General features: G+C 45.0%; 2 protein-coding genes across 5 annotated transcripts; both read right to left on the bottom strand.

The window, feature by feature from the left end:
- Window positions 1-366: 366 nt before the first annotated feature.
- pigo (phosphatidylinositol glycan anchor biosynthesis, class O) lies at window positions 367-10,021 on the bottom strand. Of its 4 annotated transcripts, none has more exons than XM_077020382.1 (12): window positions 9,489-10,021; window positions 9,304-9,346; window positions 8,720-9,201; window positions 8,181-8,324; window positions 7,812-7,935; window positions 7,463-7,622; window positions 6,269-6,448; window positions 4,502-6,044; window positions 3,978-4,181; window positions 3,049-3,236; window positions 2,141-2,211; window positions 367-1,848 (listed from the first exon to the last, which is right to left on the bottom strand). In XM_077020382.1, the coding sequence occupies exons 3-12, from the start codon at window positions 9,198-9,200 to the stop codon at window positions 1,719-1,721; spliced, it is 3,225 nt and encodes a 1,074-aa protein (XP_076876497.1). In that variant the 5' UTR covers window position 9,201; window positions 9,304-9,346; window positions 9,489-10,021; the 3' UTR covers window positions 367-1,718. The 4 variants fall into 4 exon arrangements, 2 of the variants coding, with proteins under 2 accessions (XP_076876497.1, XP_076876496.1); XR_013133762.1 differs by lacking the exon at window positions 9,304-9,346 and adding an exon at window positions 2,744-2,783 and having other exon boundaries at window positions 1,793-1,848; XM_077020381.1 differs by lacking the exon at window positions 9,304-9,346.
- A 154-nt stretch (window positions 10,022-10,175) lies between these two features.
- stoml2 (stomatin (EPB72)-like 2) lies at window positions 10,176-14,215 on the bottom strand. The gene is made up of 10 exons (XM_077020383.1): window positions 14,041-14,215; window positions 13,300-13,452; window positions 12,771-12,870; window positions 12,600-12,658; window positions 12,422-12,523; window positions 11,968-12,102; window positions 11,647-11,791; window positions 11,446-11,525; window positions 11,145-11,273; window positions 10,176-10,856 (listed from the first exon to the last, which is right to left on the bottom strand). The coding sequence occupies exons 1-10, from the start codon at window positions 14,083-14,085 to the stop codon at window positions 10,719-10,721; spliced, it is 1,086 nt and encodes a 361-aa protein (XP_076876498.1). The 5' UTR covers window positions 14,086-14,215; the 3' UTR covers window positions 10,176-10,718.
- Between the last annotated feature and the right edge of the window lie 263 nt (window positions 14,216-14,478).

The raw sequence follows: 14,478 nt of genomic DNA, 5'->3' as shown, positions 1-14,478 counted from the left end.
GAGATTACAGATTCCTATAAAATGGCTGAAGTTGCTTGGTGCATAACACAGTGCAGTTACGGATATGGAGACACTATCACCATCAACCAGCATAAAGCTAATTTCATTTTCTAGTGAAAGCAAAATACTTGGTAACAGATGGATTATCTGATTTGTTTGTCTGATAGTTTTGTGGTGCCGTGCATCAAGTTAAGAGGCTTGAACTCATGGCATTGTTAAAATATGATGACCATGAAAATGATATTGGCTTGACGGTTTAACCCGTTCTTAGTATGGATTTGTTTTGTAGGCTTTATGCAGTGAAGCTCAGCTTGACTAAAAAGTCAACAAAATGAAAAAAAAAAAAAATCACTCAGCTCACATTAATTGTGAAATGTATAAAATATTTAATCAGTTTTATCAATCCGACATTTATTTTAAAATAATGTTAAGACAATACAAAAATTCACACCCTCAAAATCCACTTGCTTCCACCAATTAAGACATTAAGACAAGTAGAATCCAACAAATCAGTAAAACACTAGCCACCAGCAACATGGATATACTTGTCCAACGCACAACATACACGTCCTCATACACCAAAAGCAGGAACACTAATTATAGCCAAAGTCAATCTGATTTATCCTCTCACCTTTTTCATTTTCACAATCATAACAATCTCATCCATTATTAGATACATACATGTACGAAAAACAATAAATAACAGTCAGTGTGTACCGAATTTAACAACCTTTCATTCAACTAGAACACTCGAGACAGCCATTAAGACCAGTAACCTGTCACCTGTGCCATGGCAATACCTGATATTACCTGATCCGAACAGCACAGCACAAATAAGGTAACGCAGAACTAATATTTCTAACTACTATTAATTTATTGACCCTGAAACTGATAGTAGGTGGTTATTGCTAAAAGAAAGGCAAGGTTAGCACTAACCACAAACTGCTATCCAACTTGGGGGAAAAAAAAGATAATTTAAAAAGTCAACACAAACACAGACCATTTTCACCCACCGGAGCTCAGATTGACTGTTGTGTAGATTAGCAATCCAGTCCTGTATACCAACATTTCCTGAACCCAGTCGTGCAAACTCCTGCACCCTCATAGTGTAGCGTCAACCCTGCTCTGCTCTCGCAGGCGCAACTACATATACTGTTCAGTGCATGAAATGAGACGAATTATAGCACAGAGAATAAAAACCCTTCAGCGCAAATGGTACTTTAGAGTATACTGTGTAAAAAGTATTGACTGGTTATCATGGTAGATGGGTTCACTTAAGGTAGTTTGAGATTAGTCGTAACTCAGTGCTACCGTAAATTAAGCCAAAAGGTTCACATCCAGCTTCATGCATGTGACTAAGTATCACAGTTCTAAGTAAATACCCCATAGAGGCTGTACCCCAGTACAGGGGCTGTATGAGTGTGTACAATTACAATCTTGCTGACTTAATCCCTTCAGCAGCCCAGTGTCAGAGCAGTGAATGGCAGTAGAAAGACATCACTTCCACCTGTCCTCAGCTTCAGAGGCAGAAGTGCCATGAGTGTCTGAATCTTAATGAAACCAGTGCGTAATTCCAGCACCTGTGCATATGGGCCTGCGACTTCGGAGGGATCAGGGTATTTGTGACCTCATCAGTCAAAGCTGTGGCCTGTTCTTCCATCCTGTTGGCAGCCGTGTCCGAGAAGCTGACCCCTGTTGTCCTGTAGCAGGGAGCATTGCTACCTGGAATTGTCTGGAAGAAGTCTCTGAAATAAGCATGCCACTGCCACGTCCACCCTCAGGACCAGAGAGACACCGAGCAGCACAAATACACTGCTGACGATGAACGCACTAGCTTCAAACATCAGCCTGTGAGCGCACACACACGCGCACACACACACACACACACACACACACACACACACACATATATATGCAAACGCATGCATGCACAAAGACACAGAGATTTAATCAAGTCTGATGAAACAAGTTAAATAAGTATTTGACTTCACATACAGTGAATGAAATGAAAAAAATTAAAGAGTGAGTGAAAAACAATGTAGGAATGTGTGTATGGAGGGTCACTGAGAAAAAGACTGTACTTGTATGTGTTTAATGGAGTGGGAGCTGAGAGACTGTGTGAAAGAGATTATTCACTCACTTTGGTGCGAACACTTTCCACACCATCAGGTGCCTCCTGAGGACAGCAGCAGCACAAACCGAGGCCAACACCTGCAGATGCAACACAGGTAAACACACACACACACAACACAGGTAATTACACACACACACACACACACACACACACACACACACACACACACACACACACACACACACACACACACACACAACACAGGTAATGACACACACACACAAACCCACAGACGCAACACAGGTAAAAAACACACACACGCACACACACAAAACACAGGTAAACATACACACACATAAACCTGCAGACGCAACACAGTTAGACACACACACAAACACAGGTAAACGCACACACATACACACAGGTAAACGCATACACACACACACACACACACACACACACACACTACAAAGGTAAACACACACACACAGGTATAGACACACACACAAACCTGCAGAGGCAACACAGGTAAACACAAACACACACACAAACCTGCAGATGCAACACAGGTAAACACACAAACACACACACAAACCTGCAGACACAACAGAACTCTGACCTCAGGTCAACACACGCGCGCACGCACACGCACACACACCAATCAGACACCTGCAGAGTCCTGTCCTCATGTAGACACACACAGACCATCCTGTGGATAGAACAGAATCCTAAGCCCAGGTAAACAGGCGCACGCAAACACACACACACACAGAGGCGCAAACAGACCAACACCATCAGAGAACACAGCCCTGGCCCAAGACTTGTGGATGAGTCAGTGTGAGTGTACTAAATGTATGTATTTATTTACCTCCTGTGCATGATGTGTGTATATAAATATGTACTTACACGTTTGTGTGTGCGGAAGCATATTGTGCGCATGCGTGTGTGTGTGTGTGTGTGTGTGTAACAAGCACCTGAGCTCCACCGATAAGCAGATAGCGTGCTGAGAGCTGCAGGAGTGCTGAACTGAACTGCTGTGGGTTTTCTCGCAGTTTCATCTCCATGGCAACATCATCTCCATCCTCCCCGGCAACTGGGCGACCGGTCCGAGATCCACGCACCTCACACACCAGAGGCCAGAGCAGCAACAGTGGACATGCAACTACACAAATACACGCACGCATGCACACGCACACACAACATGGCAGCACTAATTACCCTTGTGCCTTATGTAACTAAACTTGCAAAGTTGGTGAAAGGTTCTACTTTATATACATAAAATCCCTCCTCCTGAATGCTAGACCAAATATGAGCCAATTATAAAAAAACTTATTCATTTCACTAATTTATTAATGTGTTTCATTTGTATAAAAAAAAAACTTTATAAAAACGATCCGACATTATATCTGTTTCTAAACACACAAAAGTTGTTAAAACGAATATTTGTCAACCCAATTTCTACACTGCATTTTGTAGTATTTGGTCATTGGCCATAGATGATAATTTTGAGATATTTCTCAGTAAATATGATTGGAAACAGATGTAAAAACACTTAAAAAAAAAACATAAATGAAAGCCTAATTTACAAATACTTTTGACCTAAGAATTTAGAAAAGTGTTTTACAAAAATGTTTTACATAAATGTTTCGTGACTGCCCCTAGGGTTCTGTTTCAAGTGTTTCTACAGTCAGCAGGTTTTATAATCATCTCTAAGTACAGGGAAATGTGTCAAAATTATTGTTCATCATAACTGATGAGACAGTACAGTTGTGGCAGATTGAGATTAACATAAAAACATTTTTAACCATTTATCACCTCTGTGGTGATCTGCTGAATACAGATGCTACACTTAATATGATTCACACAGTTGCTGTCAAACTCCAGGCGCCACCCAGAGTCTCACCTGCAAACAGGATGTGTGAGGCAAAGGTGTTGAGAGTGACGAGTAAGGCTGGCAGGGTGGTGCCCACATGGCCTTGTGGGAAGCCCACGAACGCAGCGCCCCATTGGATGGAGGGGAACGTAGGCAGGTGACCCGTGGTGTGGAAGAACTGGGAGGCGGCCAGAGACCACAGAACCACCGGAGTCCACGGGACGGTGAACCCGTCTGAAACGAGGAACAGGATTAGTTCAAATACCGCAGCTTTAAAAGGAGTACGTTTTCAGACTAAAGGAACTCATTTGAATTATTAATGAATTGAAAAGGTTCACTGTTAATGAAAAGTGACATCTATTCCAAATGAGTGTAGCACTGCTTGCATTACATTTCTGACTACATTTATTTAAGTTTGTGCTGTATTTGTTATCAACGTTATTTATACCAACTGATCTCTTCCATCTTTCATTTTTTTCATTGAACTGATTCCCACTTGCTCTCATTCATATATATCCACATTAGCATTCCTAGCAACAAAAAGGTCAGCTTACTGGACTGACTCTGCAGGCTGGAGAGGGTGCGGGTGGAGGCGTGGAGGTGCAGCAGAGCTGCGGCCTGCAGTAGAAGCATTAGGAAGGCCAGCGCCATGCCCTCGGGGTGGAGCAGGAGCAACATCAAGCCCAGCAGGCCACACAGCAAGACCAGGGGCGCCGAATACACCGTACCCAGCCCATATGCCTCCACGGCGGGCCGGCCGTCCGGTTCCGACCCCTGGGTGCCGCCGTCCTCCAGTGACCAACGTATGCGCTGGTAAAGCTGTGGTATGAGGTGGTGCAGCTCTGCCTGTGCGCTGATGCCCGTGCTCGCGCGATACCTGGGCGGAGGCAGTGGAGTCCCAGAGCTGGGAGGCGTGCGGGTCTTCAGGTACACCGTCAGCGGGTCCAGCCACAGCAAGAGCAGCCCGAGGCCCAGCAGGCCGAAGGTCACCCGCGGCACGGTCACCTGCGCCAGGCTGATCAGCTCCGACAGGTTCCTGAAGCTGTCCTCGGGAGCAGCACCCACCGCCCAGTGAAGGCCCATGCAGACGGAGGCCAGGGGGAGGAGGCAGCGGGCGGCGAACGTAACTACGCCCGCGCTGTTCAGGTTCCCGTAGTGGCGGAGCCAGCGAAGCAGCAGGAAGGCCCAGGCGAAGAGGGCTGCCAGGGACAGGACGTAGTGCAGGTTGCGCAGACGGCCGTCCTGCATGCGCGAGAGCGGCGTCAGAAAGGCAGAAGGCCGGCAGGAGCCCTGCTCCTCGCGGCAGCCGTGGAACGAGAGAGAGAGGTAGAGGCAGGACACCAGAACGCCCAGGCACACCAGGACGGCGGTGCTCTCCCGGCGGACCGTGGAGGGTGGCAGCGCGGGAGAGTGGCAGCCCGGGGGTTTCTGCGTGTCAGCGGGTGCAGATGGCACCAGGAGCCCCTCCCAGTTCAGGCTAACAGGAACGTAGACTCCCAACGTGAATATCAGGAAGGTGACCACCCGTCCCTCCGAGATGACGTAACTGTCCGAGAGCAAGGAGGCGCACCGCAGGAGGAGCACCAGGAGAGGCGGCGTGAGGAGGCCCCGGGGCGAGAGCCTGCCGCGCGGACACGCCCGCCGGGTCCTCCATAGGAACAGCAGCTCCGACGCCAGTGCTGCCGCTCCCAAAGCCCACGATGCCTCCACAGAGCCAAGTGTGAAGAGCTGCACCACGGCCACCGTCGTCGCTACGGCCAGGCCACCCATCAGCACCGGCTTCAGGACGCCCGACCGCAGCGCCACGGACGAGAGCTCCGCCAAGACGTAGCTCACCACGCACGCCCCGCAAACGACCAGCAGGCCACACGCCATCTTGAGGGGGTTGAAGCGGGCCCAGGACGCACGGCAGGTCTCCCGGACGGAGCCCAGGTACTCCTGCATGGAGGCCAGGAGCTGCGGAGGGAGAGGAGCACCTGTGTGCATGGAGCCAAGGTACCGAGAGGACAGCTGGGAGAAGTGGGCGCGCAGGTGCGACAGGCGGTCTGCCGGGATGTCTGTCGCCATGCTCGAGTAGGTCTCCAGAAACCGGTTTACCTGTAAGATGAAAAAGATTTAAGCCAGTTTTAACAAGCAGATCACATACAGCAGAATATTCACCACAGGTTTCGAATATCTATCCATGTATCTATCTATGCTCTAATAGTGTTGACATCTTACATGCAAAACTGTTCTTTCTAATCGAAAAAATGTTTTACTATAGTAACTACTTTGCTTCTTATCTTATCAGCAGGCCCATTTATCTCCTCATTCCTGGTCACCTGTTTGACGTTGATCCACAGCGCCTCCTCCTGGCTGAGAGTCAAAGGTACACCCGAAGTGGTGTTGAGGGGGAAAAGTGGCAGTAGAACCTGGCCCAAGCTGCTGTAGGGGATGGGCACTCCCAGGAGCAGTGCCAGCGTGGGCACCAGGTCGGTCTGAGGCACCACCTCTGGCTCCACCTGTGTTCATAAAGGCCTTCAGTGATCTTCAAATCATTTGTTCTTTACAAAAACTGCATGTCAATGATGTGCAGATCACCTGACCTATACAACATCAACATGTAAATACATGCAAGACCATTAATAAAGTGTATAGACCTGGCTAATTTAGGAGGAGAGCTACATAACCCATGGCTGATTAACAACAAATTAATTCATTACTGACTTTTGCAGTACTGTTACCTTACAAGGCTGAAAAATGCTAATTTTCTATTTAGTAACTCATGCACACAGTGTAACAAATTATTGCATTCTGTTAACATCCTGACTAATCCCATATATTCCAGACAAGTGCTGCGTGGGTGAATCATGGCATTCGTATGGTCAAACACACAGACAAATTTTACCAAAATAATGCAGACCAACCTACGTCTCCGATGTGTAATAAATGTTAGAACACATTGATATTGCATTATATACCAGTATAAGCACAATCTAGTATTTTTGTCTTTATTGTGCAACTCTGTTCAGGAAGTAGCTGTGGCACATTACCGCGTTGTCTTCACTGATGCGATTCAGTTCTGGACATGCAGGAGCGTGACATGCTAGGACATGACATGCCATCTTTTACTGTCAGAGGCCAAAATGAGGCAGGCAGATATTCCAGTTATAGGCCAATTACCTCTTGGCCCAGGTGGCCCTACCGACTCTTTGGTAAATAAATGAACACTTGAACTGTGCCATGCACTAGCATCTAGCTAACATAAACGCTTCAATTAATTAAGAACTGGCTGATATGATGATATGCCATCATAATTGTGGTATAATTATGGACACTGACGAGCAATCAGCTGAATTCAGAAACGCTAACCATTTTGATTAATTTCATGTTCATACTGTGTAGTATTACATCCTTGGCTTATGCACACCTGTATTGCCGCAAAACTCCCCATCAGGTACCATCAAATACCTTTTTAGAGCTGTCTCGTTTGGGGACATTTGGGCTGTGTGGTGTTTGGGTCTTCAGCCTATTACCTGTGAGCTGGGGGCCAGAAGCAGAGGAGAACTGCTGTAGAGGAAGAGAGCAGCGTCCGTCTCCTTCTGGCTCTCTCCACCGTGGTCCCCTGTGTCAGTCATCCCGTGATCTCCCATCACCACCAGCAGGGTGTCGTTCTGCAGGCGCTCAATCACAGATCTGGAATCAATGACGTGTGGACACAGTCCATTTTATTTTACCATTAGTTTAGCCAAGCACAGAAGCTACTAGATAAAGATAGTAACATAATAGTAACAGCACACAGCATTGTACGCGATGCCATTGTACATGATGACACTGGATCTCCAGTAGCATGTTACTGCAGGTTTAACACTTTTTAACACTGACCTGATGACTCCATCCATCTGAGTCAGTTTTTCTGCCATGGCAGGATGGTCAGGGCCAAATCTGTGGCCGCAGTGGTCCACGCCCAGGAAGTGAGCAATCAGCACGTCCCAGTCATCTCCGTCCACTGAGGGGACAACAGTAAGCCATTACGGTCGTTCATCAATTCATCTGCGTATATAGAGAATGCAGTAAGGGTCTAATACATTCAGGACCCATTCAGGACCCAACCTGCTCAGCAGGTTGAACTTACATTTACGGCATTTAGCAGACGCTCTTATCCAGAGCGACTTACAAACTTGACCTGTGACAAGACAAGCTGAAAAACCAGGTTGATAGAAATATCCGCGCTTTAATATCCCAGACACTCACAGGTGGGGAAGATGTTCTGGAGGATTCCGTTGTCCACAGTGTGAAGATCCTTCACGTTGAAGGAGGGGAAAGGCAGGGACCGATGGAACCCTCTGGGGAAGAGACTGACCCACGTGTCATCACCCATGAATACCACTCGCTTTCCTTCACACACAGCAAAGGAGAGAGACACAGATTAGCCTGAGTCTCAGTCTGGGTGGTACACCTCAGCAGATTTAAAAACCTGTTAGGTGCATGATTTAACTCAGGTTATCTCCTTAAGGTCCACGACTGAAACATGTGCTGTGCCCATTAAATTAATTGACTTAAATTCTGTATTTGAAATGCATGGTGCATTGTACTTTTAATCGGGGTAGGACATAAATAATTAGTTATCTGAGAAGAAATATATATAGTGGTTAACTCTGGGCTAAATTTTAATTGATCAAATGAACTGCAGCAAAAATCTGTTGAGACTGATGGATCTGCTAATGGTTGTGACCCTTATGGTGGTCAAGGTGATATATGCAACTTTATTTCACTCTGATACTTCCACTCACCCGCCTGACCCAGCTGAAGGACCAGGTTATCCTCCAGGATGGCGCTGGAGGCGAAGTTGTTTCCTACATCAATGAACGTCGGCAGGGAGCCAGTGGTGAAGCCCTTGATCCTCTGCATGGTGGTGGTGGGCGGATCTGCCCTGAAGGTATAGAGCCTGGCATGGGACGGTTTTGACGATACCATCTCTTCTAAGATTGGCAGCTTGTTCTCAAACGGTCTGGGCACTGCATTGACTGGGTTGTAGCGGGCGAAGTCGGCCTTGAGAGCATCAATGATTAGAATGACAGCCCTGCGGAAGCGGGGCTCTTTCAGGCAAAAGTCTCCTTTGTCTGCAGCTCCTGGATGTAAGATGTCTGCACAAGTGCTGGTCCTGTTCACCTCCAGCCGCACGAGAAGGAACCCCCCCACAAAGAGAAAGACACCCACATAAAACAAAGTACACAACCACAGGAGCAGGACCAGGATAGGAAGCCTCTTCATTCTGTTGGGGATAGTTTGAAGCAGAGCATAAACTGACACGTTAAGACTTTGTGTAACATTAGGCAATTTAGTAGAATCAAAATAAGTTTTCTATCAAAACCACCTCTTATTATGTGAACTGTGGTCGAATATCCATTAAACGTTTCCTGGAAGGCAAAAAATCTATGAATATATGATAACTGCAGTTAACAACGGTTCTCGATAGCCATATCGTACTCAATAAAGTAACCAGAAGATGTGTGTGAATGTGTATCCTCCGGCTTTTGCCGTTACATGCTCGCTACTGACCTTGTGAAGCTCGGGTCGTCCTCTCTCTAAGGGTCAGTCGGAAATGGGAAAGCGCACACAGCATTCACTGTCAGAAAACCCGGTGCCAGGAGTAAACATTTAATGACCCTCAATTAAACCATCATACTGGCTTCGGACAAGTAACAGTTACAACGAAATTGCAAGTCGTTTTAATATTGGTCACCTCGCAGCCCGGTTTCTACTTCCGTCGACACGCGAAAACCGGTAGCAACTTAGTGGATGTCAAAGTAAAAGTCACGTGTTCGTGTTTGTATTTGACACAGCAAGCACACGTCCAAAACAAAGCAAACCGGATTTAAGCTACCGACACAATGGTCTAACGTTTAATGCTTAAACAGTATAGCATCTCGCCACACATCAAACTAGGCTTCCATTTCCTTTTTTTTATTTCTTAAACTGGTAGCACGTTAAATGTACTCACAAAGGTCGAGAGTACTAACAGCCAACTCAACATACCCTAACAGAATATAACCACCAGACACAAACTACTCAGTATATTGTCTGCATGTAATATGCAGTGTAATAAAAGACCTGAAATACATAAGGATTCTGCATACAGCAAATGAACCTGAATTAGCTGTTTGTATACCCACACACACACACACACACTTGTAGTTGTATTACTAAATTGAATTATCTTAAGTTCTTATTTTATAACACAAGGGCTGACAGAACAAGGCAATATTTATTTAATCATTTGACTTTATAGACACTTTATACTTTAATTCCCAGTGCTGGATTTGTGGGGTGGAGTGGGGGTGGCTGGGACACTATGACAAACAAAAATATGATGCAATTATCTAGAAATCATGTTTTTAAAATTCTGATAACCATGGACTTAGGGAATGGTGTTGAACAAAACGTACACCATGTATTCCAACAAAAACAATAATTAAAAAAAATATGCATTCACCCACTCTTCCCCTGAGAGTGAAAAAGAAAAAGACAACAAGAACAGAAAAAAAGAATAACTCAGACATCCTCAGTGGAATAATATTAACAATATTCCTTTTTCTTCGTTCTGTTATTTCTTTCTTCAGGCGTCTGATGTACAGTCAGAACTGTAAAGCAGAAGGGAGAGTCTGAATCTCTTCTTCTGCAGATCAGTGTGCAGCAATGGAACATGTCCATTTTAGTCAAACCCTGACTGTGTTTGACGCAGACATTGGGTTTATGCGTTGGCCTCCTCACTGGTTTGGATTGTGCTCCCTAAATGCTGGGCGAAGACTGGTTAGATGATGGTTCAGGAGCTGTGACCTCTGGATAAGCTTCAGGAGCTACTGGCGCCACCCCGTCCTTCAAGCCTCGGGCTGACGTCTTTGCTAAACTCCCATAAATAGTCATTGCCTAATGATATAAGAGAGGGACAAGAGGTATAAGCTTCAGTCAAACAGACCACAAAGGATAAGAATACACAGGATACGAGTGTGCACATTATACAGTGGACCACTGAATAAGAGAATGCTCATTATAGAATATACAGCTCAAGATGTTTCTTACAGAACACACAAAATAAAGGCTTCTGGTTGGTTTGCATGAATGAAAAAAGGTGAACTACTGCAGGCATTGGAAGTTAAAAGGAATACTTATTACATACCAAACTATTCCGAGAACATTACAATCAAGCAGACAGACCTGGGTGACCATGCTGGAGACGTCTCCCGTGTTGGAGGGCAGGATGATGGTGTTCGACTCCTTGGCCAGGTTTGAAAAGGCGGAGACATACTGCTCCGCCACACTAAGGGACGCTGCAGCGTTTCCATTCTAATGCACACACAGGCAGCAGCACATCCTCAACTCAGTACCACAGCACATATCCATTTTCACATGATACGCCAATTTCTTTCTAAACACACGTTCAGAACAACACGAATGAGTCCACACGTGGAAACGTGATGCGAAATACGGATGTTTTCCAAAGCTTAGAGAGGAGCACCTGTTGAGTGAGGGCTTCAGACAGCAGTGTAATGGCTTTGGCTTTGGCTTCTGCTCTTGCCAGTACAGCATTCGCTTCACCTGTAGGTGTAGATACACATTAGGATACATCTCTTCAGACCTACTATACACATCAAAACAGACACTGCTATGCTACCTGCAGCTCTAAAACTGGGTCAAACCAAATTTAGATTATAAATACCTGCAGCTTTGTTGATCTGTTCGGCCTTCTCTCCCTCCGACGCCAGGATCTGAGCCTGCTTGCGTCCCTCGGCCACGTTTATAGCTGCTTCTCGCGTTCCCTCCGAATCCAGAACCGTGGCTCTCTTTCTGCGCTCTGCCTCCACCTGTGCAGGAGCGAATCAGAACAGTCCTGAGGGAGCTTCAGGCCAAAGTTGATTTACATGTTTACAAATGGGCCACTATGGTCTTCGCTCATTAAGAATACTGAGCATATTGGCATTCTGGGTAAAGGTTATTTTAACTTTCAGCACGTTCTGCATTGTTGATTGTTTTTGCTCACCTGCATCTGCATGGATTCCTTAACACGTGGGGGAACATGAATGTCCTTAATTTCATACCGTAGACAGCGGATCCCCCACTCATCTGATGCCTGGTTGATGGAGTGCACAATGTTGGAATTCAGGGACTCTCTCTCCTATTGAAATAGTGCAGAGCAGCTAATGTTAGGCACCCATTACAGTGTCAGACAGGATCATAGTGCTGCCAGTGCTTGAATGCACTTTACTTTACACTTTACAGCAGCTTATATCAAACTAACCTCGAAGTGTCATAGTTTTGATGTCAAGTCACAATATCAAAGTCTATCAAGCAACTAACTGTTCTAACAACACTGAAAAATACAGATGTAACTCCACTTCTGAAAGGTTTTGCCTCACTCATTACAGTCTGTTAATCTGCTGCAGAGAGGCACTATTATAGTTATGGAAGATAAAAAAGGGGGACAAGACTGATACCCTAAAAACTTTGTCCAGGGTGAGTTTTCCTAATTCTGATCTCATAGTGGTTTGAGCAAGTTGGGTCACTGCATATTCTGGGTCCTCAACTCCGTAGCTGGCCTGGGAAGAGAAGAGTGACATGAGTCCTGTGCCGCTGATGGGGATTCATTCACAACGCTGTGTGCCCAACAACTACCTTAAAGGGGTCAAGTATCCTGAGGTATAAAACTCCATCGATCTGCAGTGTCACATTGTCTGAAATACAGAAGACACAACCGATTTACCAAACACAGTGAGGTTAAAATAAATAAACAAACCAATCCACATTTTAGTGAAGGTAAAATTTATAAAAGTGAGTTCTACTCACCAAGTGATACTGCAGACTGCTCAGGCACGTCTATCACTATCTCTTTGAGACTCTGCACATATCGGATTTTGTCCAGTATGGGTATTAAGAAGTTTAGCCCCTGCAGAAATTGATGAGCTTTAATTAGGGAACAGAGTTTTTGAAGGCTTTTATCAACTCTACATTTCCATTGTCCTCTAGTTTGTTAACCACAAGGCAAGTGTGCATGGTTCAGATATGTTGGAGGCTGGGACAGAACAAATTTGGTTATCAAACTACTGTAGCAAATGAAATTGCAACTATTGACCAAATCCATTCCTGGATATTGTAATCAGTGGTAATAAAAATAATAAGATGGTGTAAATGACTGGACAATCTGTCATCATGCCTGACTGCAAAGTAAAAGGACATTGGTTGTAGTATCTACACCTCAATAACCACATTATATAGCATCAATAAACTGAAAAACTGGAAACTGAAAATTCTAATGGCAACTGTAATTTCTCTGTTCTGCAGAGCATTGGCTCTGCTGTCCAGAGCGCTAACGTACTGGCTCCAGGATGCGGTGGTAGCGGCCCATCCTCTCCACCACCCAGGCCTCCTGCTGCGGTACAAACAGAACCACTGTGTTCATGGGAAGACTGGACGCCCATCGCTGCTGGATCCGAGTCCTCCACAGCACTGGGGCAGTCTGTCGCGAGTGCTACACACACACACACACACACACACACACACACACACACACACACACACACACACACACACAAAAACACTTACTCTAAAAATAACTGACATGAATACTGGATCAAAGTTTAAAAATACAATTTGACATGGATCTTTTTTCTGTGGTTTCTACAGTTAATAAAAGGTTCTTCACTGAGATGTTCCAGCTACTGAACCAGATGAGTTTCAGATACTACTGGCGCAGCAGATACTGGCGCTTATCATCACAATTAGGCAGATTAACACCATGAGTCCACGGCCCTGCAGATGGTCACTATACCGAAAGAGGTTTTTAATTGGTTAGCTAGGTAAACCAGTCATCATTAAAAAAAAACAGACAAACAGGACATTTAATTATAGTTAAATATAATTTATATATGATCCTATGCATTTTATGTACGTCTAAAACCTTAGCAGGGTAAAATAAAATATTTCAGAGTAATCTTATACTCGTCTGAAATGTTTTGCTAAGTCAGCAAACTGACTGGATGGCAATGAAAGTTAGCTAGCATGGCTAACAACAGCTAATAAAAGCAAATTTTATCAAATGCTCGATAAAATCCCTTACCTTCAGAAGGCCACTACCGGCCCGCCATACTACCGTCCTCAGCATATTAAGATTGTGTTACACACCTTACTGGCTATTTTTTTCTGAGAGAGTAAAAACCTCCCCTCCAACCTTCTAATCCTTGTAGCTACAACGTGACCCTCTTGGTTTAGACGTATACGACTTGTCACGCAACGTGCACCACTGAAATACATCCTTCCACTTGGAAGAAACATATTGCATTCCTGTATCGTTCTGGTTTGTACTAACGATGGTTTTAAATGGTAAAGCGTCGCATGTATTTTATAGCTCAGGCCCTTAACGCGACAAATCCAGACACATTTGCTTAGGGTAGAAAACAATTCCAATATCAATCGAAGTTTCTATTTTCTCAATACAGTTTTAGAAATTGCTTAAAAGCAAAGGGTTGTATTAAAGATAAATAATAAATTATTAGGA

The sequence above is a fragment of the Brachyhypopomus gauderio genome, chromosome 10 (assembly GCF_052324685.1).
Source record: "Brachyhypopomus gauderio isolate BG-103 chromosome 10, BGAUD_0.2, whole genome shotgun sequence".
Classification (NCBI taxonomy): domain Eukaryota; kingdom Metazoa; phylum Chordata; class Actinopteri; order Gymnotiformes; family Hypopomidae; genus Brachyhypopomus; species Brachyhypopomus gauderio.
This window is presented reverse-complemented; position numbering and strand designations above follow the sequence as displayed.